This window comes from Drosophila serrata, unplaced genomic scaffold (assembly GCF_035046125.1).
Source record: "Drosophila serrata isolate PLE 108 unplaced genomic scaffold, ASM3504612v1 contig_184, whole genome shotgun sequence".
Classification (NCBI taxonomy): domain Eukaryota; kingdom Metazoa; phylum Arthropoda; class Insecta; order Diptera; family Drosophilidae; genus Drosophila; species Drosophila serrata.
Window position 1 is genome coordinate 3,220,201 of NW_028257082.1, and position 26,096 is coordinate 3,246,296.

The 26,096-nt window shown below is 44.1% G+C and overlaps 5 protein-coding genes and 1 pseudogene across 7 annotated transcripts; 2 read left to right on the forward strand and 4 right to left on the reverse strand.

Moving 5' to 3' along the window:
- Positions 1-284: 284 nt before the first annotated feature.
- Positions 285-5,102, reverse strand: LOC110179234 (atrial natriuretic peptide receptor 1). Its single transcript, XM_086828065.1, has 11 exons — positions 4,704-5,102; positions 4,537-4,648; positions 4,290-4,455; positions 3,849-3,926; positions 3,403-3,679; positions 2,699-3,254; positions 2,524-2,639; positions 2,384-2,462; positions 1,688-2,331; positions 1,301-1,625; positions 285-1,242 (listed from the first exon to the last, which is right to left on the reverse strand). Exons 1-11 carry the CDS (start codon positions 5,035-5,037, stop codon positions 408-410), a joined length of 3,522 nt encoding a protein of 1,173 aa, XP_086684191.1. The 5' UTR covers positions 5,038-5,102; the 3' UTR covers positions 285-407.
- A 1,050-nt stretch (positions 5,103-6,152) lies between these two features.
- On the reverse strand, positions 6,153-8,468 carry dgt3 (dim gamma-tubulin 3). Its single transcript, XM_020946650.2, has 6 exons — positions 8,221-8,468; positions 7,830-8,158; positions 7,398-7,760; positions 6,675-7,337; positions 6,441-6,618; positions 6,153-6,369 (listed from the first exon to the last, which is right to left on the reverse strand). The coding sequence occupies exons 1-6, from the start codon at positions 8,236-8,238 to the stop codon at positions 6,226-6,228; spliced, it is 1,695 nt and encodes a 564-aa protein (XP_020802309.2). The 5' UTR covers positions 8,239-8,468; the 3' UTR covers positions 6,153-6,225.
- Positions 8,442-9,866, forward strand: Prosalpha3 (proteasome alpha3 subunit). Its single transcript, XM_020946602.2, has 3 exons — positions 8,442-8,762; positions 8,847-9,052; positions 9,189-9,866. The coding sequence occupies exons 1-3, from the start codon at positions 8,760-8,762 to the stop codon at positions 9,775-9,777; spliced, it is 798 nt and encodes a 265-aa protein (XP_020802261.1). The 5' UTR covers positions 8,442-8,759; the 3' UTR covers positions 9,778-9,866.
- A 248-nt stretch (positions 9,867-10,114) lies between these two features.
- LOC110179187 (uncharacterized) lies at positions 10,115-22,848 on the forward strand. 2 transcript variants are annotated; one of them, XM_020946599.2, is made up of 7 exons: positions 10,115-10,882; positions 16,222-17,615; positions 17,730-18,579; positions 18,647-18,779; positions 18,915-19,369; positions 19,432-19,540; positions 19,607-22,848. In XM_020946599.2, exons 1-7 carry the CDS (start codon positions 10,844-10,846, stop codon positions 21,436-21,438), a joined length of 4,812 nt encoding a protein of 1,603 aa, XP_020802258.2. In that variant the 5' UTR covers positions 10,115-10,843; the 3' UTR covers positions 21,439-22,848. The 2 variants fall into 2 exon arrangements, with proteins under 2 accessions (XP_020802258.2, XP_020802259.2); XM_020946600.2 differs by having other exon boundaries at positions 19,610-22,848.
- Positions 22,849-22,855: 7 nt separating this feature from the next.
- Positions 22,856-24,707, reverse strand: LOC110179214 (CDK5RAP3 protein homolog). The gene is made up of 4 exons (XM_020946648.2): positions 24,620-24,707; positions 24,377-24,551; positions 23,472-24,320; positions 22,856-23,413 (listed from the first exon to the last, which is right to left on the reverse strand). The coding sequence occupies exons 1-4, from the start codon at positions 24,623-24,625 to the stop codon at positions 22,908-22,910; spliced, it is 1,536 nt and encodes a 511-aa protein (XP_020802307.2). The 5' UTR covers positions 24,626-24,707; the 3' UTR covers positions 22,856-22,907.
- Positions 24,708-24,997: 290 nt separating this feature from the next.
- LOC147644352 (CDK5RAP3 protein homolog pseudogene) lies at positions 24,998-25,874 on the reverse strand (annotated as a pseudogene). The gene is made up of 3 exons (XR_015270786.1): positions 25,809-25,874; positions 25,566-25,740; positions 24,998-25,509 (listed from the first exon to the last, which is right to left on the reverse strand). The product of XR_015270786.1 is annotated as a CDK5RAP3 protein homolog pseudogene (transcript).
- Positions 25,875-26,096: the final 222 nt, after the last annotated feature.

A 26,096-nucleotide genomic window follows, 5' to 3' on the forward strand; every position in this document is an offset into this window, starting at 1 on the left:
TTTCAAAATTTTTTCGATATTTCAATATTTTATAAGGGGTTACATCGTTAAAATTGATTAACAAAATCGCAAAAATTTTACTTTTGTTAAATGTTAATTTAGTATGTAGATTTGTTAACCTAAAAAAAACTAGCAAAGAACCGTTTTCCGATTTGAAATTAATGCATTTTTGGCTTAGTTATGAATGATCGAAAATGCAAGTAAGTTTCCTTTCTTGTTTTTAATATTTTTAGTTTCTTTCATAATCAAGAAATTACCATCAGTTTACTGGTAACAATTAGCAATTTTTTCAAAACAGTAAAAGCATATATTTATTTAAATCCATAATATATATGTATAAAATATTCAGCAGAGGCTACTGTTAATACTGATTGGTAGGAGATTGACTTCAGAGCGATCTAGCTTCTTTACTTTCCCATGCCGGCAAACAGGAGTGGGAAGGGCACCTCGTCGGTTGCAAGGATTTGCGGTGTGGGTGGCCGGGCCTCGCCCTCAGTGGTGCTGTTTAGCCAGTACGTTGTCACCGTGCCCTTGCCCTTAAGCTCAACGTCACCACGCTGCTCCATTTGGAAAGTGCCGAACTTTTCCAGTATAACCTTGGTGGCGGAGGAGACGTGAATCTTACCTGGTTGGCCAGTGCTCTCCATCCTCGAGGCTGTATTTACTGTGTCCCCAAAGAGACAGTAATGCGGCATCTTCTTGCCCACAACGCCTGCGCAAACGGAACCCGAGTGCATTCCGATGCGTATCTGGATTTTGTACTCCGGTTTATGACGCAGGTTGAAAGAGCTGACAGCCTGGAGGATGTCCAGTGCCATCAGTGCAATCTCGCGGGCGTGCTTATCCCCATTGGGCTCCGGGAGACCTGAGACCACCAAATAGGCATCGCCAATGGTCTCCACCTTGTACACGTCGTAGAACCCAATGATCCGGTCAAAGGTGCTGTACAGGTCGTTGAGAAAGTTCACCACATCCATGGGACTGCTGCGGGCGCAGAGCTCTGTGAAGCCAACAATATCGCTGAAGTATATGGTCACGCTGCTGAACTCCTCCGGCTCGACGAGATCGCCGGCCATTAGCTGCTGGGCCACAGGACGGGGCAGGATCTGGTAGAGCAATTCCTCGGTTCGCTGCTTCTCCAGGCTCAACTGTCGCGTCTTCTCCTCAACGAGACTCTCCAGATTGTTGGCATACTGCTCCATTCGGTTTAGTAAGTCATCCATCAGGTTTTCACAGAAGCCTCTAGATTTTTTTAAACAATAAATTATTCATTTTATCTTTATAGTCGATAGGGACTCACTTCATTATGGTGCGAATGTTGCTGCGTATCGTTGAGAAGGTGGGCCGCTCCTCCTGGTTGTCTGCCCAACACTTCTCCATCAGTTCCAGAAGGTCTGGTGGACACTCACGCTCCCGGATAAGTGGTCTAAAGCCGTTGCACTGCCTCACCTTGTGCAGAATCGTGTGTACGTCCATCTGCTGGCGCGCCTCCTGGTACGGTCCCCCACGGTTGACAATCTCCTCCAGAATTATGCCGAAGGAATAGACGTCACCGCGCTGCGTAGCTGGACAGCAACCAGGAATGGAGGTTAGCGGCAGCAGCTCCGGAGCAATCCACAGCAGCTCTAAAATATTTTAAAAACCTTCTTAGCTTTCCCTAAGTTTTGTATTTTGGATAACAACTTACTGAGATAGTAGTTCTGATCCCGCACAAAATCCGAGGGCGTGGTCAACGTGCTCAGCCCAAAGTCAGAAATCTTGAGCACGAAGCGTCCATCGATAAGGCAATTGCAGGATCGCAGCTTGCCGTGAGCGGCTACATCGCTGTTATGAAGATAGTTCATGCCCTTGACAATGTCGTGGATAAGTGACATGCGGAAATTCCAGTCCAGCTCGATGGCCTCGTTCTCCAGCACGTCCTTAAGACTGCCCCGGGAGCAGTATTCGGTGAGGATGAGCACCGTGGGACGGGGCAGATCAATGCAGGCCCCCACAAAACGAACCGTGTTCTCATGGCTCACGTCCCGCGCCTGCTTGATCTCCCAGAGCAGCTGCGGCGTCAGCTCCACCTTCTTAACGTTTACCTTTTTGATGGCCACCCGCTCGCCCTTGAACTGTCCAATTGTCGTGTACACCTGCGGTGGCAGCGAGGTGAAGCTGGCGATTGAGGCACGGCCCGAGTGGATGCCGAACTGCTGCAGCGAGATGTTCTCCACGTCCAGGCGCTGAAGACCGCCTTTCGAACCGAACATGCCACCCATCTCGATCAGAACATCATCGGGCCGCACCCGCCAGGACATGTTGTTGAGTTCCTTACTAAGCTTCATCTGCCTACAATTGGAAAATAATATTACACTTATTATATTTATATTTTTTAACTTACTTTTGGAGCAGACAAATAACCAAAAAGACGAGACCCAAGAACAGCGCCAGACCAAATATGGAGTACATAATGGTGGATTCTGCAAAAATGAAACATAAATAGAGTTTCCAGTTTCTTAATTAGTGTATAATATCACCAACCATTCCCATGACAATCCGGGGAGTTCCCTAGAAAGCCGCATGGTGGCACATCCGGTGGTGGCTCCTCACGTCCGCCTGGCCAATGGATCTTTTTACCATGGACAGCTGCGTATTCTCTATAAATATGGATAATGTTTAAGGCTTCTTAACTTTCTATTTCCTCATTCCTACTTACTTATGCAATCCGGAATAATGAGCTACCACGGAAAATTTGCCATTAATGGGGTCCAGATCCAGAATGGAGTAATCTGCATCACGGTCGCCATTGTCATCGATGCGTACGTGGCCGGTGATGCCCTCAAAGGTGCGATTCCACATCCGTCTCGTGATATTGACGCCATCCCGAATGTCACCACCCTCGGTGAGAGTTTCATTCAAAGCCATTCCCAGCAGGTAGACACCATCGTAGAAGGCTCCTATAAAGAAGTTCACCTCCTCGCCCTCGCCAAATGTATAATTATAATCATAGAGTGCGTTCTCGCGAACATTGTCCGCAAAATCCTGGAACTTGGGACTGGTCGGCTGCAGAAGGCTCACTCTCAGCAAAGCCTCGTACGCCTTGCGAGCCTTGGCGTCGTGCTCGTCCTTCATCTCCCAGCCCTTGTCTCCCCAGTAATCGCTCTGGAAGATCTCCACATCCAGAAAGACCCACTCGCCATTGGTCATGCCCAGGCTGTGGGCAGCCAGCATAAATTTACGCACTAGAACACCGCGAACTGACAGGATAACAACTGCAATGGAAAGGAAAATATGTCCGCAACTAAAATATACATTTCTTTAGTACACTCCAAGCTCCAATAAGATAGTTTTTCGGTTGGATCAAGGTATCTGCATCAGCTATGTTACCTATCTTATACAGTTAACTTCAGTTAGACTTACCCCTGGCATACATGCTCGCATCCTTCAGATAGTTCTCATAGATCTCCTCCTCATTGCCATTTAATTCACGCACGAAACTCAACAGTCCCTCCTGACGCAGTCCGTACTCTAAGTTCTTACCCACCGTCCACGAGAATAGCTCCGACCTGTCCACAAGGAGCGCTACATGACGCCAGTTGAATTGGCGGAAGACACTGGCGAAGACGAGGATAAGACGACATTGGCAATAGGACATCCGGGTGAGGGTGGGATACTTGGACTTGTCCTTGAACATGCCCTGTAAGGAGTAAGAGTAGCGAGAGGGCTAGTAGCCCGTTGCTCAAGCCAGGAATGGTTCAAGCCACACAGTGAGAAATACACCAATAGTGATACAGTGATGTTAAAGTGGTGAGATTTAATTCTAATTTTTATGCCTAACAGGACCGACCTCACACCCAAACACTTACCGTATTTTCATTTTTCCACTTGTGTATCCGTCCCAGGATTCCAGAAGTCACCGTTAGTTCACCCTCCGAGGAAGGTGGCTGGCAGCAGCAGGGGAGAGGATACGAGAAATGTCATTTGTTATCAATAACACGACGAACTTAAATGCAAATTAAAGAGCGAGCGGAACGCCATTTAATTGGCAATGTCAAGAGTACGACCACGACAATTAAGGCGACTAAATGTGATTGCCTCTGGCTGTGCGTGGAGGCAGCGGGCGACGTGGAGCAGGCAGGTTTGCTTGGGGAGTGGGTGCTTCAGGATTAGGCTTAAGATTGAGTTTCCGCATTTCGCAGACTCAAAGGTCACATAATTAAAAGCGACGTGCTGCGTCGCTTGACACGCGACTGCAGAACCCCTTCTCCGTGAGTTTCCCTTCACCTGATCCCGGGGAGTCTCCTCACCTGATCTCCCATGCCGGTAATGATAGGCGTGTTCCAATAAGCGGCCAAACGTGCAACCGGTTCAAGGGCAAAAGCGCAAGCGGGTCCAATGAAGGCGATTACGTCGTCCTGGAAGTGCATGTCTGCCGCCAGTCCGGGAGCCCTGGCCCCAGAGCAGGAAGGATAACTGAGAAAGGAATATGAGGTGAATAGAATGATCTCTAAGCTTTTACAAAAGTTCTACGGAAAACGCAGAAAGGTGGCTCACCTTGCCTTCTTCTTCAGTAGCGTTATATTGTGAGGTCGAAGGAAGACCTTGTTGATCTGGTCCAATGCCAAGTCCACGGCTGGCCCACAACGTTCTAGATCAAAAGGTGAATCTGCAGAAAAGCAAGGTAATCAAATCTCAAATCCCCACACCGATTACCCACTTACCCAAATGAGAGGCCATCAGCACACCAACGTTGTAGACACGCATCTGTCCCATTTCACCCATTTCGTTGAACCTAGCCAACTGATGGGATTTCGCGTCCCTGCTTCTCTCGAAAGTCCTTACCTCCACAAAGGAATCATTACTGTTAAATCCCAACATTGATGTCGTGGTATCCAGACTAAGATCCTTGTTTGCTTCATCCCAACTGATCTCATTGCGCTTGGGATTGGGATGGACACTGAAGGATTCCGTCGACATCACGAAGAAGAAATTGATAATGACCCGAAGAAGGTCCATTTCAAAAGAGCTTTTAACTAAAAGACTGTTCAAGGGCATAATTAATTGAATCGAATGGGGCTTAAAGAGACTTGACAGAATTAAAAGTTTTTAAAACAAAAAAATAACTCGGCAATATTGGCCCATTTTCCTGTAAATAATAACACAATTCACATATAAACTCTAACAAAAATTTTTCATGTCAATTATGGAAATTGAACTAACGCGCAATACTCTTTAAAGCATATTATAAAATTTAGGCAAATTTATTCAGTAATATGGTCAACACTTATTTAATATGAATCCTGGTAAGGAAGCAACCACTTTTTACTGATTTAATTTTTTTTCTTTGACCCGAAAATCCGAAGTTGAATTTATCGCACAGCACTTGAATTTCTAGAGCTAAATTAATTCTGAAATTAATTCAAATCGCAATAAGAATTAATGAGGCGCGAATCATTATCCCCTTTAAATTTAAGTGTCCCACAGTTCTCTTGCGTTTGGCACAACTTTAACTTAAAGCTTTAAATAATTGCATTTAAGAACTTTAAACACTTTTTAAAGATTTTAAAACACTGTTCACTTCACTGTTTTTAATTGTATTACCGAAAAGTTATAAAAGAAAGCTATCTCGGAGCAAGTTAATCGACTGAGGCCACGGCCAGAACCGTTGGTCCTTTTATATATGCCAGGACTCGAGTTCGGGACAAGTCGGCACAAGACCCGAGTTGCTGCAGCCAATGGGAGGCAGGCTATTTGCTGGCCAACTGGCTTCGTCTGGGCGAAGGAAAGTGATTCTCTAGGTTAGGCGAGCAAGGTTTCACGGTCTTACTTGTTGCTCCTAGGACGAATTTGAATGGCAATCGCTTGGAAACGACGTCGCGTGCCGGCAACAATTAATGTGTCTGTTTGGGGGCAGTCTTAAAGTCAACGTCTTAAGTTCGCAATTCTTAAGCAAATACAGCATCTCCCTATTGCATATATGCGTTTAAGGGTGGCTTCAAACCCTTTCAGATATGTTTATACGCAGTGCGATTGGAAAAAGCATGTTAAAGAAAGGTTCTTGGTAATGAAATACCAAAATGAATCAAAGAAAAGAGTAAAGAGAATATGATAAGCTTTTTCGTAACGTATAAAATCTCTTTCTTTCAAGTCCTAATACCTAAAACAACATATTACCATTATAATTTTTTTACATTTTAATTCTTATTCATGTACAATTTATTTACTGACCAGATTGGACTAAAATCATTTGCGCTGTAGCCGGCCACCAGGACGGACCACACCAGCGGCTACCTTCTTCACCTCCTCAATGGCATACATCACACGTTGCGGCTCAGTAAGGAACCAGATCCATAGAAGCACACTGTATCGCCAAAGTTTATCCCTGTCCTAAAGCGAAAATGTATTACAATAAAATGTAGCAAGTAATCACCTGCCATTTAATATTTAACTGAACTTACCATACGACCTACAATGTGTTCCTGGAAATCAGTGCGCAGGGATCGCACGGCCTCTTCCAAGCGACTGTGTTGCTGGGTAACATTGAAAATGCGATTTAAATACCGAACATTCTCTAACATGGGCTGTTCAATCGGGGAATCGTAGACAAACGGTCGGAGGGTCTGCTCCAGGCGCTTGCTGCAAATTCAATTAATATGAGAATAACTACCAATATGAAAAGACTTTTAACTCACAGTTCCGAGAGCTGATCCTGGGCTGTGACACAGGACTTCCTGTTGAGCATACTCTGGAAGGAATAGGAGAGCAGGCGTCCAAACTTTTCGTATTCAAAGAGACAAGTCTTGGCCTCCGCCGCCTTGACAGTATGCCCAAGATGTGCCGATAACAGTTGGGCGATTTGTTGCACAAACTGAGCACTAAGGCCCTGGTGGCTGGCATTAATAGAGCGCATTGTCTGAACCCGTTGCCACGTTGCCTGTGCCTGATTCCGAAGCTCCTCCGAGGGGTCCATGCAGTTACGTGTCTTGTCACAGTCCAGCTGAATGGCGATCCACAGCAACTCGGCATTGGACAGGGCATCCGATATGATTTTGGTTAGCTTTTTGTCGCTTTCATGTCGCTGCAATGCTCGTTCCAGCTTCAGTTTAGTATTCTCAAATAGCACAAGCTCTATGCGCCGCTGTGTATGCTGTTGTATGTGGTTTGTAATATCACTGAAAAGGGTGTCGTGTATGCTCAGTTGGTTCTCGTTGTGTAGCTGCAGGTCGTGCAACTCACGCCCCATGTCCGCCAGGCTAAGGCAGTGAATCTGCTTCAGATCAAGCTGATCGATTAGAGCCTGTGTGGCCTTGGCCTTGGCCCTCTTTTTGATGTAGGACAGTGCATAATACTGGATGCTGGAAAGGAAATACAGGTGTAAGCTTCTATGTGTCACAGAATTGCTTTGCTCTCCGTACCCGTGTTGCAAGTTTTCCAGTTTGCTTTTTTCCTGCAGTAGATCTGCCTCTGCGCTCTGGAACTCATCATAATCCTGGATCTTGAAGTTGTCCTTAACATACAGGGTAAAGAATTGCATGAACGAGTCACACTTATTGAAATACTGCTCCAGTGGCAGTTGATGCATGAAGACGGGAGGCATCTGCTGGGAGGTAAAGGCCTTTTTGGCCTCACTGCTCAGCCGGCAGTTCTCACGCTGCAGCTCCTCCAATTGCTTGGCTTGGGATTGACACTCAGAGATCAATTCCTTCTCCATAGTCTGAAACTCGGATGTAGCGCACTCTAGCTCGCTTAGATAATTATTTATTGAGTGCTCGTTGTTGCTAGAAGAAAATTAGCGGCTTATAGGGAAAAGTATTTTAAAAATATGATTTCAGGAAATAAACCCATACAGCATGTCTTCCAATAGCGTTGCATACTCTCTCGACGCCTCTTCGACAGCTTCAATCTCTGAGGTCAGGGCGTCAACATCTTGCTGACTATAGTTTAGGAGACCCGGGCTCTCCGACTCGATCTGCAGGAGTCTTTGCTCTCGACCAGATGCATCTAGCCACTCTCCTCTCTGCTGCATATCTGCCCGCTCGAGAACTTCTCTCTCTGTGAGGATATTCACATCTGTTATGTTCTCGGACAGGTACTTGAAGAACTTTTCCATCTGCTCATCATAGAGAATCCACTGATTAGAGCTGTCCACCCCAAGTTTCTTGAAAAACTCGGAGTTCTGCAAGCGGAGTGATATTATATAAAGCACATATTCAATACGATACGACCTATTGTACATACGCTGAGTAGATCTCCCATGTTTTCGAATTACAACGATGACCAAGTTGAACAATTCCCGCGTCCTCCAATACAATTACACAAATAGTCTGACCGCGCTTAAAACGGTAGGAATACCTTCCGGCACAGAAATATCTCTTGCATTTTATACTAAAAAAATACTACGCATTCTAATTAGAATTTCCAATGGAACTGCGAAACTGTCTGGCAGCACTGTTTAGACCGGCTTTTCATTATGTGTACCAGTAATTTGCTGGTTTTTCTCTCAGTAGCACCAACCAACTGTTCAGGCATAACTCCGTCAGATTTTAATCCTAAAAACGACAATTAACTTGAGAAAACATTAAAAATTACTTCCCGCCTCGAATCAAGTGTAACCATTCAACGACATGTCGCAAATGTGGCCTTTATTCGGCCACTTTTTCTGGGCCTTATAGTATTATGAGCGGAAAGAGCGCTGGGCACACTTCGGCTACACTGAATGACAAGTAATTTCTGTTCGTTTTGCAAAACAAACTTGTAAATTTATATATTTGAAAAAGATGGTAAGTACATACCAATCAACAGCAATATTCGGTCTCTATGATGTGGTCAAGTGTTCTAATCTGTCCGTGTTTGTCGTTTGATAGGCGCGCCGCTATGATTCCCGCACCACGATCTTCTCGCCGGAGGGTCGCCTCTACCAAGTAGAGTACGCCATGGAGGCCATTTCGCACGCCGGTACTTGCCTTGGCATTCTGGCCGAGGACGGCATCCTCCTCGCCGCTGAGTGCCGCAGCACAAACAAACTGCTGGACAGCGCCATTCCCTCGGAGAAAATCTACCGCCTGAATGAGTGAGTTGATGGGTGGTTTTCCCGGCTGGGAAATAGGGGTCTGGAATTTTGATTTCCAAGCAGCGTCCAATGATCTATATCAGGATTTTTACATTTCACAATCATTAAGATACTTATAAGAATCGTTTCTTCACAGGAATATGGTCTGCTCCGTGGCCGGCATTACGTCCGATGCCAATGTGCTCACTGCCGAACTGCGCCTAATCGCTCAGCGCTACCAGTTCAGCTATGGCGAGGTGATCCCCTGCGAGCAGCTCGTCTCGCACCTGTGCGACATCAAGCAGGCTTACACCCAGTACGGCGGCAAGCGCCCCTTCGGCGTTTCTCTGCTCTACATGGGTTGGGATAACAAATACGGGTACCAGCTGTACCAGTCGGATCCCAGCGGCAACTACGGCGGTTGGAAAGCCACTTGTATCGGCAACAACTTCGGGGCTGCCATCTCAATGTTGAAGCAAGAGCTCGCCGACAAAGAGAACGTGAAACTGACACTTGCAGACGCCAAGGACCTGGCAATCAAAGTACTCAGCATGACCCTAGATACCACCAAGCTGACGCCAGAAAAGGTGGAGATGGCCACCCTACAGCGTGTGGACAATGCCACAGTCTACAGTGTGCTGGAGAAGCCCGACGTGGAGAAGCTGATCGAAAAGTACAACAAGCTGCAGGCGGAGGCCGAGGCCGCCAAGAAGGAGAAGCAGTCGAAGCAGCAGGCCAAGCCCTAAACCCGCATCTCTGTTCATTGGTGGATAGCTACATGCATAATTACTGATTTTTGTATTCGAGGAGTGTGAAATAAAATTTCAAAAAACAATATTATGGATATCTTCCAAAAATCTTTATATCTTTAAGATCCCTCAACAATTTTAAACAATCATTGTACACAGAGTTGCCAGATGAGTCTGAGCCTGTAATTTTTTGCAAACACAAATATTATTTAATTATTTAGGCGAGTAAATACTTTATTAATACAATAATAGAAATCACACAGCACTTGTTTGAGAAAGTTTATTAAAATTAAAAAATAAAAAGCGATCTGGTTACACTCCTGCTCACTTCTCACTCCCGCGTCGTAGGTTCTCAATTCGACGTTGCAGGGAAATGGGAAAACGTACTAAAAATGGCCGTCATCGGACAGTCACTAAAAAAATACCGTACAAAACATTTTAAGAAAAATTCCGTCGCTTTTTATTTGCTGTTGCTGTCAAAAATTGCTAAAATTACTGCTAAACTAATGATTAATCGGTTTCATCGGAGGGCTTTTTGTGAAAACATAAATCTCGCAGCGGCGAGCGCGTGGAAAACGAATGGGGAAAACGTTTTTTCATACGCAGCAGTAGCAGTAAGCGCGCGTGTATGTGTGCGTGCCACAGAAAGTTGCAAGCAGAAAGAGCTCTAAATAAGTACACGGTTGTTAAATATTTCATGTGCTCGCTTTATGCAATAACAAAATCCCCATAAGTATCCATGCGAAAGCGGAAAAATGTGAAAAAACCAATGGGAATTTCTCAATGTTGTCAATATTCAGCGAGAGCGACGTACGAAAAGTCAAAAGCAAACGAGAAGAGAATGGAATAACACAAAAAAAGAGCTGAGCCACAGCGAAGCAAGAAGAAACGCGAAGCACGGGCTAAAGAAAAATCGAAATAATAAAAAAAAACACGCACACAAATGCCTGGCCGTGTGTGTGTGCATGTATGAGCGAGTGAGATTCTGTGCGCGCGTGTTTGTGTGTGTGAGAGAGTGAAACGTATAAATAAAATTCAGCCAAATGCAGAAACCAACAACAAAATGGATAACAAAACTACACAGTTGGATTTTAAATTACTGGTAATTAAATAATGTTTACCATTACGGCCACCCCACCCCTTCTTCACCATCGTAATATCAAGTACACATACACAAGCAGCTGAATTGGTATGCTTGTGTGTGTGCGTGACTGTCTAATTGAGAGAGCAGCAAAACAACGTGTAATGCGTAGGCAAGAAAGAGAGCGGTAGCGAGAAAAAGAGATAGCAAGAGCGAGAAGAGAGCGCGATAGAAGAGGAGGTGGAGGACAGATAACAAATGAAGTGAAGTACAGTGTGCACTGGCTGTATTTATTGTTGTTGTTGTTGTTTGTCGTTCTTATTGTTGTTGCTGTAGTGTGAAAAGGTCGTCCCGATTAAAAAAGAACAAAAAAAATTTGTTTTTCGCTCCAATTGGAAATGCGAAACACCTGAGGTAAACAAAGAGACGCTGCTAATGAGTTTGAGCGGGAATTGCGGTCAACTTGGATTTGATTAAGAAAGCGCGATGGGCCACACAGAGTTGAGCAGAACAAGAATTTCGGCTAAGTGTATCTGGCGGGAGGGTGGTTCTGAAATTCCCTCTATTTGTGTTTGCTTTATTATTTTAAAAGCTTTAAAAGCCAACCCATCCCCAATCACTTCTTGCACAATTCCCACCCACAGGCACACACACACACACATACACTGAACTTCCGCCGAGTCTTTTGCTCCATCTCCCAACCGCATCCCGCCCTTTCTCTGCCGCCCACTCCCACTATCCCTATTCAAAGGCAAAACCCATACCACTCCCATTTCCATTTCCATTTGCCTCCTCCTCGTCCGCCTTCTCTTTCTCCCCTTTTCTTTCCCCTTTCGCCGAGTGCCACATAATGTTATTTTTGTTTTTTCTATTTGCCTCTAAAATGAATTGTAGTCCCCTCCTCCTTTCCGTCTCTCTTTCCTCCTCGCCATTGCTTTGCCTTGCTTTGCTTGTTACTCCCCACTTTTCGACCCATTTCATCATTGCTATTATTCACTTTTGTTTTGTTTTCCTTCGTTATTTTTGAGAAAATATTTATTTTTATTTTTATTAGTTTATAACAACATTTACATTTACTTCATCCGCACACAAACACACCAGCACATTTACATAAATACTAATACTACAAATACTACAAAATCCGACAGCCAACAACAGCAGCAACAACAATCTAAAATTGAGCCCCAAGAGCAAGAGTATGATTGTATTTCTTTCTCTCCCTCCGTTTTTGTGTGTTTGTATTGTTGTTTTTGTGTGTTTGTAGGTGGGGGAAACGGAAGGGGGAGAGAATGAGGAGTTCTCTCCTCCTCCTGCATGCATATAAATTCGAGACATTTCACATGCAGGTGCGAGCGAGAGGGCCAATCGAGTACGAATGTACGAAGCAAAGCACAAGTGGAAGAAGAAGAATAGTAAACAGCACCGCACAGTGGAGCAAGTTTTGTTTTGCCTTTTGTGGGGCACCGTTTTAATTAATTTCACCGTTAATACGATTAAAATTCAGTGATTTAAATGAATTAAATTACTTCTACGTCACGCCACGAAATGCACTCTATTTGATTTCCCACTCCATTTCAAATAAAATTTCCCTTGATCACAAGTTGTTTTGTTGTTTTTTAATTAATTCTGTTTTGCAGTAACTCAATTAAAGTTTTTATCGCTTTTAATTGAGTTTACGGCATGTTTTTCCTTCCCTGTCCTTTCCACTGTGTTTTGTTGTGCCAATTTCATTAATAAAACTCTGAAAAAAGGGAAAGAGAGCGGGCGATGTAAATGCTATTTTTATTTGATTAGTACAACTATTTGGACGTACGTGTATGTGTGTATGGTTGTGTGAGTTCCACTTTGAGAGCTTTAATGTGTGCCTGAGTGCGAGGGAGATAGCGCTCACGAAATGTATAACATAAATTTTGCTAAAAATGCAGCCAACGTCATCCCCCCGGCCACCGCTTGCCCCCGCCTCAGCGTTTCACCCATCTGAACACTAGAGTCTATATATATATAAAAATATATATATGCATGTTCATACGGTGTGCTCATGTGTACATAAGTATTTCGAAGATAGCTCTTTGGGTCTTTATGTGTGCTCTGAACAGGTACATAACAATTGCAAACGAACTAAATATTTCTGTGCAGCAACTAAAGCGGAATAAATCACAATGGAAGAAGCATTTATGCCCCAGACCCACCGAATTTCGGATACCCTGCCTCCTATCTATTCCCAAAAAATAGAGAAAATCTACAGAAAAAGAACGGTATATTTAGTTGCTAATGCATATTTTTAGGAAACATACATACATGTATGGTCAATTTAATATCTATACAAAGTATAGCAACAACGAATAATAGCTTTTATTTTGTTATTTGTAATATGAATAAATTAATTTGTAGTTTTCTTATAATCATGAAAAAAAAAAAAAAAAAAACAAAGTAAAACATAGTGAACCTATTATTTTGACTATAAGTGTGTATGAGCATAAAATCACATATGTACATACATATGGTAAAATTTGAATTAGAACACATATAAAATCTAATTAAATATGGTATTTGCTCTTTTCTTGCATTGTGCGTTCCTGAGCTATTTCTCTCTCCGCCTATTCCGTGTTTCACCATCTCTTCCTCTCTAGCACTTGCCACACACATACGAAATAAGTTTATAAAAGTTTATAAATGCATGCATGTGTGTACGCGTACTTGTAGTAAGTTTGTGTTATCTGTCATCTAAATTTACAACAACTTTATTGACAAATAAAACGCATGAATCGCAGCGTTGCCACTTAAATTGAATCGGTAGATTATTTATTAAATATCAGTTTAAAACCTTTTGTGAAGTATTACCGTTTCGTGTTTTATTACAACTTGATTGATTAATAACAGTTAGATTTGGAGAAAGTATAGTTTGACTTACATTATCGCTGCGGCTCTGTATAAGCGCCTTTTAAACATGCATACTATCATACATATGTCATACAAAACACCTTTAAACAAACTCCATAACAAATTAATTGTTTGCATCTCATTAGCTCAGAAATATAAATACATATTTTATTTCAGGTTATTGTTCGTAAAAGTATACATAAATTAGCGCGACAGTAAAACACAGTTCACGTGAATTTTCATACCAAATCAAATATGTAGTAAATGCACGAAACAAACTAACCCACTTCAACCTACATTTTCTTAAAAAAAGTTTCGAGACTTTTACATTGCAATAATATATATTTTTTACAAAGTTGAACACTTTTGATTCCCCCTACTTTTTCGAGCATGTACTGTTCATATTAAATAATAATAAGAACATTTTAGTTAATTAAAGGGATGCATATTTCAAAGGCGGCTTAGTTCTTGTGACAAATATTTTAAGTAATTATAACACTAGGATTAAAACAAATATCATGCAGAAAAATTGCTAAAATCTTAATACTTTCTATAACTCATGTTCTGTAACATAACATAACATAACATAATCAAAAATTCAAACTTTTTTCATACTTTACAAGGATTAACGGAGGGCATTACCTATAATTGTTTGTATTGCAATTTCATCTTCGTTAAATTTAGTTAAGATAATTAGTTATTTAATTATTATTTTCGGTGCCAAACCTAAATCTGAAGAATATCACAAAAAAGGGTTGCACATTTAGTTAGTTTGTTTAAAGATGTCTAAAAATTTGCAGGGTACCTCTTTTTTAGAGCATTTCAGGGTTCTGCCTTCGTTTATATGTATGAGCTGTCCCCTCCTCCTCCCCTTTTGCTGACTCCCCATTGTTTCCCTCTCCCGCGCGCACAGTGGGTGGATGGGTGGTGGGAGAGCTAGAGGCAGAAAGCTCCACATTGTGTTTGTAACAACTACAAATCGCTGCAAATATACACACACGCTCACATACGGCGCATACATACATCCATAATAGCAACATTGTGGAATGGGGAAAAGTAGCACAAATTGTGCGCTGTTTTAATTTCTCTGCCGCTACCTCTGCCTCCGCTTTAGCTGTTTTTTGTTTTTCTTTTCTATTTTCGCCATCTTCGTTTGCCATTCCTGTGTGTGTATGTGTGTTTGCTTTGTGCTAATCGCTTGCGCGAACAGCGCTGCCAACGTCGCTGTCGCCGTGCTGTCTACGTTTCATTTCATTGAAGCGCGCGCTCTCTCTTCCAATCTCACATTCTCCCGCTCTCCCGCTCTAATTGCATTAAATTGTTTGGAAAATCATAATCAGTAATTGTGTTTGACGACAGTTATTCCTACCACTGTGCCTGTGTGTGTCTATGTGAGAGAGTTTGGCCGTTTAATTGAAACAAATGACGATTCTAATTGGGCCTTTAGCGGGACTAACAAATGTCCCGTATTAAGGTGGCAACCCTGCGAATCTCTCCCACCCACCACATTCAGCAGTTTGTTGTTTTTGCCGTGAAAATGGTCGGCTTCAAGCGGAAGTTGGTAATTTATTTCCACTAGCGCAATAATTTAAGCACAGTGGGTCTAAAGAATGCATCAGCTGCTATTCGTCGATTCTAATAATCAGATCTTAGTTAACTTTATTATTTGGGATATACTCTTACAAGTTTGCCGCTATTGTTATTATTATTATTTATTGAAAACTTTTTTTTTTACCGGACATGGCTAGAGTAATTTGCCTGTTGATGCTGATCAGGAATATATATGTGTTATAGGGTCGGAAATTATTCCTTCACTGCATTGCAGGCTTCTGACTATATTTAGTATACCTTTTTATGTTTGTTTCATATTCAATAGTGGGTATTATTAGAAAAAAATTTTAAGGTAAAATACTTATATTTAGAAGGATAAATGAAGATATTTTTAAATATAGGTATTCTTTTCCTATTGTCAGGATTCAATCGGAAATTGGTTTTAACTAAACCTAAAATATTCCATTTATATATGACCATCTTTTTTTTGACAAATCGAAGTTTAAAGCCAAAAAGGAATTAATTTTAATTCGGATGTTGGTTTTTATTGGGTTAAAAAATCTGCATACTCAATATAAAGTTTTTAAAAGTTCACATTTTTATAATTTTTTAATTTTAACGATGGTATCTCTAATAAATTTTTTTAAATTTTGAAAAAAAAATAATTTTTGGACCGGACATGGCTTGATTGATTCTGCTGATGTTGCTGATTAAGAATATATATGGTTTATATGGTGTGAAATGACTCCTAGACTGCGTTGCTGGCTTCTACACAATTATAATATAATATATTAAAATTAGACCGGGGACAACTGATTGATTTCATTGATCTGAAAAGAGGGTCTTTAATTTAAAATGCATTTTTTAACTATTAAGATTTATTTTTTATATTATTAAAATTATTAATTACTTTGTTTATTATTTTTCAGGTTGATCAGTCACTAAATCTACTGGACAGCCTCAACACGGCATTGCGGTGCGATGCTATTCAATTCTTGCTGCACACTCTTAAGTGCAAATATCCGGAGGCCTGCGACCAAGTCGTCAGGAATCTGTTCAGTCACATAACTGCAGCTAATGACAGCGATGGAGGCGGTGGCGGCGGTTCTCAGCAGCAGGAGCTAGCGAGGACGAAGCAGCTACAGTTGCTGCTGACCGCCAAGAAGGAGAAGAAGGAACCGGGAACGGGAGGGGAGGCGGAGATCAAGCGTGAAAACGACGACGATGAGGCTGGATCGACGGATCTGAACCAGAACTTTGAGAAGATCCTCTGCAAGGAGGAGTTCCTATGCCTCGAGGAGGAGGAAGAAGATTTCCTTGACGATGCTGACACCCAAAACTCGTCTTCCCTGCAGTTCAATGCTGGCAACAATGTGGATGCCCTGGCCCTAGGCCCCGGCGATCCGCTAGACCTGATCCACACGGGGAGTTCCCTGTTGGTCAAGCGGAAGTATGCTGCTACCTTCGAGGACGAGGACCATTTAGCCGAAGATGCGAACAGCAATAGTAGCGATGGCAAGCTGGTCAAGAGGAAGCGCACCAACAACATGCACCTGACCGTGACAAGTGTGCGGCGGAAAGAGGCGCGCTCCCGGCTGGGAGAGGGGTACATCTTCCACGAAGACAGCCAATACACGATGCGCTATCACCACAGCACCGGCGAGTTCAGCGAGCGGGCCTTCAAGGCCCAGTTCCGGGCTTTGCTACGAATTGCACTCAGCCAGCACCATAAGCCCTTCCTGCGGCAGTTCTACGAGAACTTTGTGGTGAATGGACGCCTGTTGGGTACCACGCCCTCGGCGCGAGTGCTTAAGGAGCTGCGAGAACAACGGCTAGAGGAGTGGCGTCGTCATCGGGAGCGCCGACAGCTGGTTAGCATGATGAAGCAGAGTGAGCAGAAGTTAGAAGAGATCCAGGAGCAGCAGCGGGAGGAAATTCAGCAGCAGCAGCAGCTGGAAGAGATTCAGCAGCAACAGCAGCTGGAGGAGATTCAACGGCAGCATCAGTTGCCGGCCATCTCGTTTGGCGACTCTGAGCTGGAGTCGGAAACGGAATCGCAGCTGTCGTCGGCTGCTCAAGAGATTATGAAGTTTGAGGAGTTCATTGACGAGGGTGTAGGCGCTGGACGTCTGATTGATGGTCTGGAGATGGAACTAGAGACCGATGACATGTTAGCTGGCGCCGGTAGTGTCCTGGACAGCGTGAATAGCGCCAGCGGACACAGCAGCAACAGCAGCAGCAGCGGGAGTGGGAGCGGCGCTAATGGGAATGGCATCAGTAGCGGGGTGGTCCTGGAGAACAATAGTCATCATTCGCATCACCTGTAAGTTACCGTTGCTATTAATTTCCCAAAATAAAACTCCTACTTGCGCCCTGGGATGTTTTATATTACTTCTTAAAGTGCTGGCTAATACCTTGTTTTTTTGTTTTGTTTCAGAAGTAGCAGCAGCAGCGCAAATCTTGTGATCAACGGCCTTACGTCAAGCAATAGCATCAGCAACAACAACAATAATAATAATAACAACAATAATGGCAGCATACATTGTCCACAATTATCGCTGCAGACGCAGGATCAGACGGGAGCGTCCTTGAAGCCGTCGCACCACTTGCCAATGTCCATGTCATTGGAGAACAGGGATGCAAAGACCGGTCAGACCCTTGGCAATGCCAATGTGATCTTGCCGAGCGGCAGCTCGGGTCACGCCAGCGAGATTCAGCAGCACCAGCAGCAAAACCACTACAACTCAAGCAATAATCCCCTAAGCATGATGGGTGGAATGATGCACCAACAGCAGCAGCAACACGTGAGCATGCAACAACAGCATCAGCAGCATCAGATGATGCAAGGACAGGGGTTTCCCCAGCATGGAACTTCCATGATGGTCAACCGTCAAATGCCCGCTCTGGCTGCTTTGTCGAATCTGGGCGACACTCCTCCTATTAACAGCCAGTTAAACTCCTCCCTGGAGCTGGACGACAACGACTTGTCGCCAGACGAGGATGACGACGACCTGGAGCATGATCTGGACGAGCTGGAAGCGGCCAAGCAGCAGCTGATCGATGGCGGCAGCAGTAGTAGCACCTCCCTGCAGGCGCCACCGTCGCAACACGGCAGTGGCAGTGGAGGCAGCGGGGGTCAGACGCCCGGCAGCAAGAAAAACAAGCCCAGCTACAATTGCTTGCTCTGTCCCAAGTCGTATCGCAAGAGGAAGTCCCTGCTTGACCACTACAAGATGCATCCCGGTTTCTGTCACGATTGCGGACAGCCCAACGGAAATACGTTAGCGGTAAGTACAGGAGACTAGTAAAAGAAAGTAATAAAACTAATACTACAAAAATCTTTTTAATTTATAGGAAGTTATACTCCACAATAGGACGATGCATGTAAAGGAGTTTCCTTTCGTGTGCGAGACGTGCGGAGAGTCGTACTCGCGGAAGCAGCAGTTCCACGCCCACGTGGAGTCGCACAACAAGAAGGAAATCAAAAGTGAGTCGACGTGAATGTAAATTTCACCAAGTTCTTCGGTGTTCGGAGCTCCTTGGAATCAGCATCATCCTAGAGTTCCAATCCCATGAAACGATAGTCTAACCATTTGATTTGTTTTTCGTATCTTTTTTTAAGCATTTCCATGTGGCGAATGCGGGGTGAAATTTCCGCAGAAGAAGTTGCAGCAGCACTTCGAAGAGACGGGCCACAAGGCCGACGGGGCCATTTGCGAGGTGTGCGGCGAGGAGTTCCAGTCAAAGAATGCCCTTTACCAGCACATCATTCGCGTTCACAAGCGCGACAACTTTTTCGAGTGCCACATTTGCCATAACCGCTTCACGCTAAAGGCGAACCTGGAGCGCCACGTGCAGCTGCACACTGAGGTTAAACGGCCCTATGTGTGCGACCTGTGCGGCTCGTCCTACTACACATATCCCGCGCTCAAGGAGCACTATAGCAATGCCCACGTCGACGTGTCCGAGTGCAAGTGCACGCTGTGCGGTAAGCGCTTCGGATCGGCTAAGTCCCTCCAAAGGCACTTGCCTTCGCACTCGGAGGAGCGGCCACACTGTTGCAACTATTGCGATCAGGTGAGTGTCCTCAAAATTATTTTAATTAAAACCAAAACTAATATCCTCTTATATTTTAACAGACTTTTAAGTGGAAAACACATCTAGTGCGCCACAAGCAGACGACGCACGGAAACGAGCCTCCGCCTCCGAAGAAGGGAAAGCAGCGCTTCCCCAAGGCAAATGAAGAAGGTAGGTGTACATTTTGGGTCAGTTGCGTCACACTGAATCTTATTTTTAACCTTTCTACTTTTCCAGCAGAAATGGCTTCCCTGCCGGATATGCCTGGACCACCGCCTGTGAAGGCCAGTAAAAAGGCGGTGACGAGTAAAGCGAAAGCGCAAGCGGCAGTCGCCGCAGGAGGGACCTCCCAGCTGCAGCATCAGCAGAAGGGCGTTGCGGCCACGCCGACGCCACCGCCGCCGGTATCCACCACTCCGGGGTGCATGCAACAAGATCAGTTTAATGCAGCCATGGTAAGCAGCAACAGCTCGCAGTCCTCCACGGCGTCCACATCGCAGCACTCGGTGTCGACGAGTGAATCTCAGCAGAATTCCATATACAATCAAAGCTTTAATGCGGAGAAACTGCAGCCGGGACAGCAGCAGCAACAGCAGCAGCAGAGTGCCTTGCACCAGCAGCATCCAACGCCGCCGCCACAATCACAACAACAGCAGCAGCAACATCCAACGCCTCCGCAGCCACGAGTGGCGTCTGCAGAATTGCATCTCCAGCGTATGAATAGCTTTGGTCAGGATGGACAATTTCACTTTGAGGCTAGTCCAGCAGCTGGTAGCTATCAGCAGCATCAGCTGATCAGCCAGTATCAGCAGCAACAACAACAGTCCCAGCCTCAACAACATCATCTCGCCCAGCAGCAGCAACACCTGAGGAGCCACACCCCACAGAGTCCCCATCCGCCACACCCCTCGCAGCTGCAACAACAGCAGGCACAGCCGCACTTTAGCTCCCCCCACCATATGCCACCTATGCACCACCAGCACCAGCTAATGATGCAGCAGCAGCACCGGCACAACCAGCGCTCGCCGCTGCACCACCACCCGGCGGCCCAGCAATTGCAGCAGCAGCATCAACAACCGTCGCATTCCCCACAGCATGCGAGACTGCAGTCGCCTCAACCTGCTCCAGTACAACAACAGCAACAGCAATTCCTGCAGCAACAGGCCTCTGACTCTTGGGGCAACATGAACTTTGGCAATACACCAAACAATCAGCAAGTGGAGCTTAAGGATAACAAATTCTATATCGTAGACTCCGCCGAGTTCCTAGGGCTTCCAATGAATGTGCCGCCAGCGCAGCAGCAACAGCAGCAGCAACAACAGCAACAGCAAGCTGTAAGCAAACCGCAACAACAACAGCCGCAACAACCGCAGCAGCAACAACAAGATCCAGCACTCTCTGGAGACCTGATGAGCTTCCAGCATATGTGGCCGGCGCCTGGTTTTAGCCAAAATCCTCAGCAGCAGCAACAGCCACAGCAGCAGCAACAGGCAGCGCAACAGCAACAACAGCAGCAGCAACAGCCGCAGGGTCCTGCGAATCCAAGTGATCCACACAACTACAACAATATCGGCAGCATACTCACGAATCTCATTGACACAAATCCCGCGCCAATGGAGTACAACTTTGACCTTATGCAGCAGCAGCAAGCGCCGACACCGCAACAGCAGCAACAACAACAAGCGGCGCAGCAGCAACATCACAGTGCCGGGGGCTATACGAGTGGTATGATGCGCAGTGGAAGCAATGTTTACGGCGGTGCTTATGAGCAGCATTTGAGTGACCAGCTCGTCAGCGAGCAACAAAAGCAGCAGAACAGCTTTCAGCCTTACCATCCACACGGCCTGCAGGCGCAACAACAGTCGCCATTGCATCCGCATCTACTGCAACCGCCAGCACCGCACGGAAGCGTCTACGACCGGACGGGAGTTGGCGTCGGAGTGGGCTATTCCATGATGGGTGATGAGTCAAAGGCGGTACTGCCGCCAATGATGGGCGGCATGATGCAGCAATTGCCACCGCATGGCCAGCAACCGGACTTAATATACTACCCAGTGAAGAACGATTGACAGTCGAAGCAACATCAGCAGCAAGTTCAGCAGCCGAATCACCATCACCACCACCGCTGGTGGGCAGAGCCAGCCAAGAGAGGCGATGTTTTTCATTGAAGAAACAGAAAGAAAACAGGAAACGGAAAGCGGAACAAGTTCGTTTAGATTGTAAGTGTAGGGGAGTGTGGAGATGAGGAGGAGCTGTATGTAGATAGGGTTATCCACACACATTGTTTTTTTGAAATTAAGAGCAATAACATAATAATTAGAGCGATAGAAGAGCTCAGAATTTTTAATCCGACCGGCGCTATGATACGTGTATAAAATGTAATCATTTACATAGAATACATCAAATAAATAGAAGCATGTATACATAACTAAAATCAGACATATACATAGTAGCACCTAAGCAAGGCAAAGTAAACCCTAAATTAAACATACAAATAATGAAAGTATATATATAAATAAATATATATATAAATTATATGAAACATATAAATTAAAGTTAAGCAACTACTAACAATAATGCAGACCACAAGCAACTTTCGAACAAATTTTATGCTTATTTAACATTTTACCATACGAGTTATATGCACACAAATACGTACGTGTTGATGTATAATCAAAACAATCCAACATTATATTCATACATATGATATCTATGGAGACCACGACCGCGAGAGACCCTTAAACATTTTAGATGATTGATTGAGTTGAGCGTGGATCGGGTCAGGCATCACAAACAATAACATTAACAATACAAAAGTACACGACGCTTCGAGCCCGGGCCCAGCGCCACACAAAGTTGTAACCATATCATGAGGCCCCTTTCCCTATAATTAATTGTATTCTCGATAGTGCTTGTTATTTTCTATTTAGTTAACGAATTGATTATGCTTATGGAGCCTTTCTGCTGAGCCACACTTTTGTTAGATTAGTGCCTAAGTCTAGTTGATATCCCCTTGTATACCCTCGACATCTTGTGGCTTTTTACACCCAAACCTTGTACATCTTTAAAGCATTTCCGATTATATTTTTTTTGAGCTCCCTCAATTCTACTTGCGATTAATTACATTTTTATCGAATTTCCTTAAGATTCAAGACGGGCCCCAAACAAAACATTTAAGTTAATCACAGAGTTGTTCTTGTTTTACCAATTATTCAAATTCAGCAACATAAGAATTGTATATTTAAGTGAAAGTTTAAAACGTTAAATGTGTAAGGATACTTTTATGGACAACAAAAAATAAAAAATAAAAAAATGAAACCAACAACAAACTTCACTAAAATTAGGTTTGTATTCTGGATACAAAAAAAAAAGAAGAAAATAAGCAAAATGGCAATTAAAACCGAACGAACACAATATAAAACAAAATTTGTATATTTAATAAAAATAGCAAAATAAACTTCTTTTAAAAAATTTACAAATACCGTCTTTCTTATTGCTGCCATCCCATTTATTTGTACAAAACAATTAACAATTTAAATTAGTTTACACCGCCCATAAGATTGACCATCCTATTCTTGTACCGCTTTGATATATCCTTCTCAATATGGGACTGCAAAACTCGGGTCTGGGCCACCAGCTCCTCCAGGACAGGGTTGAGCTGTTGTCGCTGCTCTCGCAGCTCTATGGCTCGTCGCTTGAGTGTCTCTCTCGTGGATCGCAGCTTCTCCACCGCCTTGGTCATTTGCTGCAGTTTCGTAGCCAGCAGATTTGCATACTTTGGCGAATGCTTCAGCTGGAAGAGATGCCTCGTCTGCTCATCCGAAGTCTGTCGAATGATTTTCTCCACAGAGTTGAGGATTTTCTTGATGCTCTCCGCATCGTGCGTAGCGATATTGTCCATAAGTGAGAACATGATGTCGCTTGAAGACTCCAACTGCTTTAGCTCGTAGAGGCGCAGACGCAGAAATGATTCCAGTTCGTAGATTTCGTCTAAAAAGCGATCGCGATAGTTGGGTGAGTCCAGCAAGGTGTAGGCCTGATCACCTAGAACGAAAAAAGGAAATTATATTTTGCTGGGAGGATTCCATTGCAAGCAACTTACCCTTGGCCGTGCCTCCATCCATGCCAGTTCCCTCCACCACGATTCCATACTCCTCGACGGGAATATCAAAGTTTATTTCCACAGCTGTGGCGGGAGCACTTTCGATTCCCCAGTCGATATTGCCGCCGTCCGTCTCCTGCAAATCTACACCCCCAAAATCACCATAGTCGATTATCTCCGCCGAAACGGTCGAAGAAGTTCCACCACCATTGTCTTCGGTTCCAAAGTCTATCTCGGCAGCAACGTTATCTCCATCCTTTTGAACGATGCCTTCGCTAAGATTTAACCTAATTGGCGGCTCCTCCACGGCGAGCGGTGCCTCCTTGTGAATGTATTGATACACAGTGGTATTGCCAAACTCGACCAGGTGGCTCAAAATTGGCAACGGCTGCTTATGTCCGCTAACCTCAGCGTAAAGATCGATTCCCGGTTGAACTTTGGCAATGCCATCTATTGACTTGGTGTACAAATTTGGTAGGCCAGCCAGAACCTCAATAAACTCGGCATGCAGATTATCGCCCTTGACGCCGAGTTGCTCCAGGAGCGCTGCGTGCTCGGCCAGAAGCTGCGTCTCCGGCTTGTTAAGGTCGTGAGCTCGTTTCTGACTCTCGTCCGTCTGCTGCTCCAGCTTGGCCATTTGCTTGCGCACTCCAGGAATCTCATAATTAATGTTCCGCACAAATATCTGCGCTGTTTCCGCCAGGTAGACGGCATTCTTCTCATACAGGCGGCTGATCTCCTGCCAATCCTTCATGCGCTGGCTGCCGTAGGTTCCGAACACACTCTTGGTGTCCTTTTCCGTTTGCTTTAGTATCTCAATGATCTCCTTGACATGGTAGTAGTTGATATCTGCAAGGTGCCCAAGCTAAATTAGTTGAACCGTGTTCGGGCCATATGCCATTTACTTGTGTTCGCCAATAGCTTAATTAGTTGTTCGTTGGAAGGCATGTCCTGCAGGGCATTGCTTATCTTCGTGTGAATGTCCCTAATCTCCTGTTGAACATTCTTGGGGACGATCCTCCGGCTGATTAGCCAATCCTGCAGCTTCAACGTATGGATGTCGATGGGGATCTCCGACTCCTATCAGGAGTACAAAATAGAACTTTGTGATTGACATTTATACAAAATTGTTTTCAAAACAAACTTACATTCATTTTTACTCTGTTGTCCACGCAAGCTGTTTTCTAGAGCTGGAAAAACGTCGATATATCGATAGCAATAAATTAAATAGCATCTACTTTTTTTAATCAGCAGCATTTTCCATATACATTACAGCATACTTTTAGGTAACATATTAATTATATATATATATATTTTTTGTTCGTGAATAAAGAATCGCGGCTTAATGCATTCGCATTTTCTTTAAAAAGATTAAATGTCTTGGTTTATACTAAGGTAGTGCTTGTTTTATTATGAACGTTTAACAAACTGATTGTGCTCACACTTCTTTTTAGAAAGAAAACTAGTTAATGTCCTTTGACATATTGTGGCTTTTCCAGCCAAACCCTTATACATCTTTATAAATTTTAATAATTGTTACAAAATCGTACATATGTATTAAGTTTAGTATTAAATAAGGCCAGGTTTTGACTATGATTATCTCTTGATATTGATTGATATGATATGATTGATATGCCATCTATTGACTTGGTGTACAAATTTGGTAGGCCAGCCAGAACCTCAATAAACTCGGCATGCAGATTATCGCCCTTGACGCCGAGTTGCTCCAGGAGCGCTGCGTGCTCGGCCAGAAGCTGCGTCTCCGGCTTGTTAAGGTCGTGAGCTCGTTTCTGACTCTCGTCCGTCTGCTGTTCCAGCTTGGCCATTTGCTTGCGCACTCCAGGAATCTCATAATTAATGTTCCGCACAAATATCTGCGCTGTTTCCGCCAGGTAGACGGCATTCTTCTCATACAGGCGGCTGATCTCCTGCCAATCCTTCATGCGCTGGCTGCCGTAGGTTCCGAACACACTCTTGGTGTCCTTTTCCGTTTGCTTTAGTATCTCAATGATCTCCTTGACATGGTAGTAGTTGATATCTGCAAGGTGCCCAAGCTAAATTAGTTGAACCGTGTTCGGGCCATATGCCATTTACTTGTGTTCGCCAATAGCTTAATTAGTTGTTCGTTGGAAGGCATGTCCTGCAGGGCATTGCTTATCTTCGTGTGAATGTCCCTAATCTCCTGTTGAACATTCTTGGGGACGATCCTCCGGCTGATTAGCCAATCCTGCAGCTTCAACGTATGGATGTCGATGGGGATCTCCGACTCCTATCAGGAGTACAAAATAGAACTTTGTGATTGACATTTATACAAAATTGTTTTCAAAACAAACTTACATTCATTTTTACTCTGTTGTCCACGCAAGCTGTTTTCTAGAGCTGGAAAAACGTCGATATATCGATAGCAATAAATTAAATAGCATCTACTTTTTTTAATCAGCAGCATTTTCCATATACATTACAGCATACTTTTAGGTAACATATTAATTATATATATATATATTTTTTGTTCGTGAATAAAGAATCGCGGCTTAATGCATTCGCATTTTCTTTAAAAAGATTAAATGTCTTGGTTTATACTAAGGTAGTGCTTGTTTTATTATGAACGTTTAACAAACTGATTGT

Coding starts and splice junctions, on each gene's coding strand:
- LOC110179187 (XM_020946599.2), top strand. CDS start 10,844: ATGGATAACAAAACTACACAGTTGGATTTTAAATTACTG. Junction 10,883..16,221: donor AGTTGGATTTTAAATTACTG/GTAATTAAATAA, acceptor ATTATTTTTCAG/GTTGATCAGTCACTAAATCT. Junction 19,541..19,606: donor CCCCAAGGCAAATGAAGAAG/GTAGGTGTACAT, acceptor CTACTTTTCCAG/CAGAAATGGCTTCCCTGCCG.
- Prosalpha3 (XM_020946602.2), top strand. Junction 9,053..9,188: donor AAAATCTACCGCCTGAATGA/GTGAGTTGATGG, acceptor GTTTCTTCACAG/GAATATGGTCTGCTCCGTGG.
- LOC110179234 (XM_086828065.1), bottom strand. CDS start 5,037: ATGCCCTTGAACAGTCTTTTAGTTAAAAGCTCTTTTGAAATGGACCTT. Junction 2,332..2,383: donor GTTATTTGTCTGCTCCAAAA/GTAAGTTAAAAA, acceptor TTCCAATTGTAG/GCAGATGAAGCTTAGTAAGG. Junction 1,243..1,300: donor AACATTCGCACCATAATGAA/GTGAGTCCCTAT, acceptor AAAAAAATCTAG/AGGCTTCTGTGAAAACCTGA.
- dgt3 (XM_020946650.2), bottom strand. Junction 7,338..7,397: donor CTGGAAAACTTGCAACACGG/GTACGGAGAGCA, acceptor TTTCCTTTCCAG/CATCCAGTATTATGCACTGT. Junction 6,370..6,440: donor AACACATTGTAGGTCGTATG/GTAAGTTCAGTT, acceptor TTTTCGCTTTAG/GACAGGGATAAACTTTGGCG.
- LOC110179214 (XM_020946648.2), bottom strand. Junction 24,321..24,376: donor TAAGCTATTGGCGAACACAA/GTAAATGGCATA, acceptor GGCACCTTGCAG/ATATCAACTACTACCATGTC. Junction 23,414..23,471: donor GGATGGAGGCACGGCCAAGG/GTAAGTTGCTTG, acceptor TTTTCGTTCTAG/GTGATCAGGCCTACACCTTG.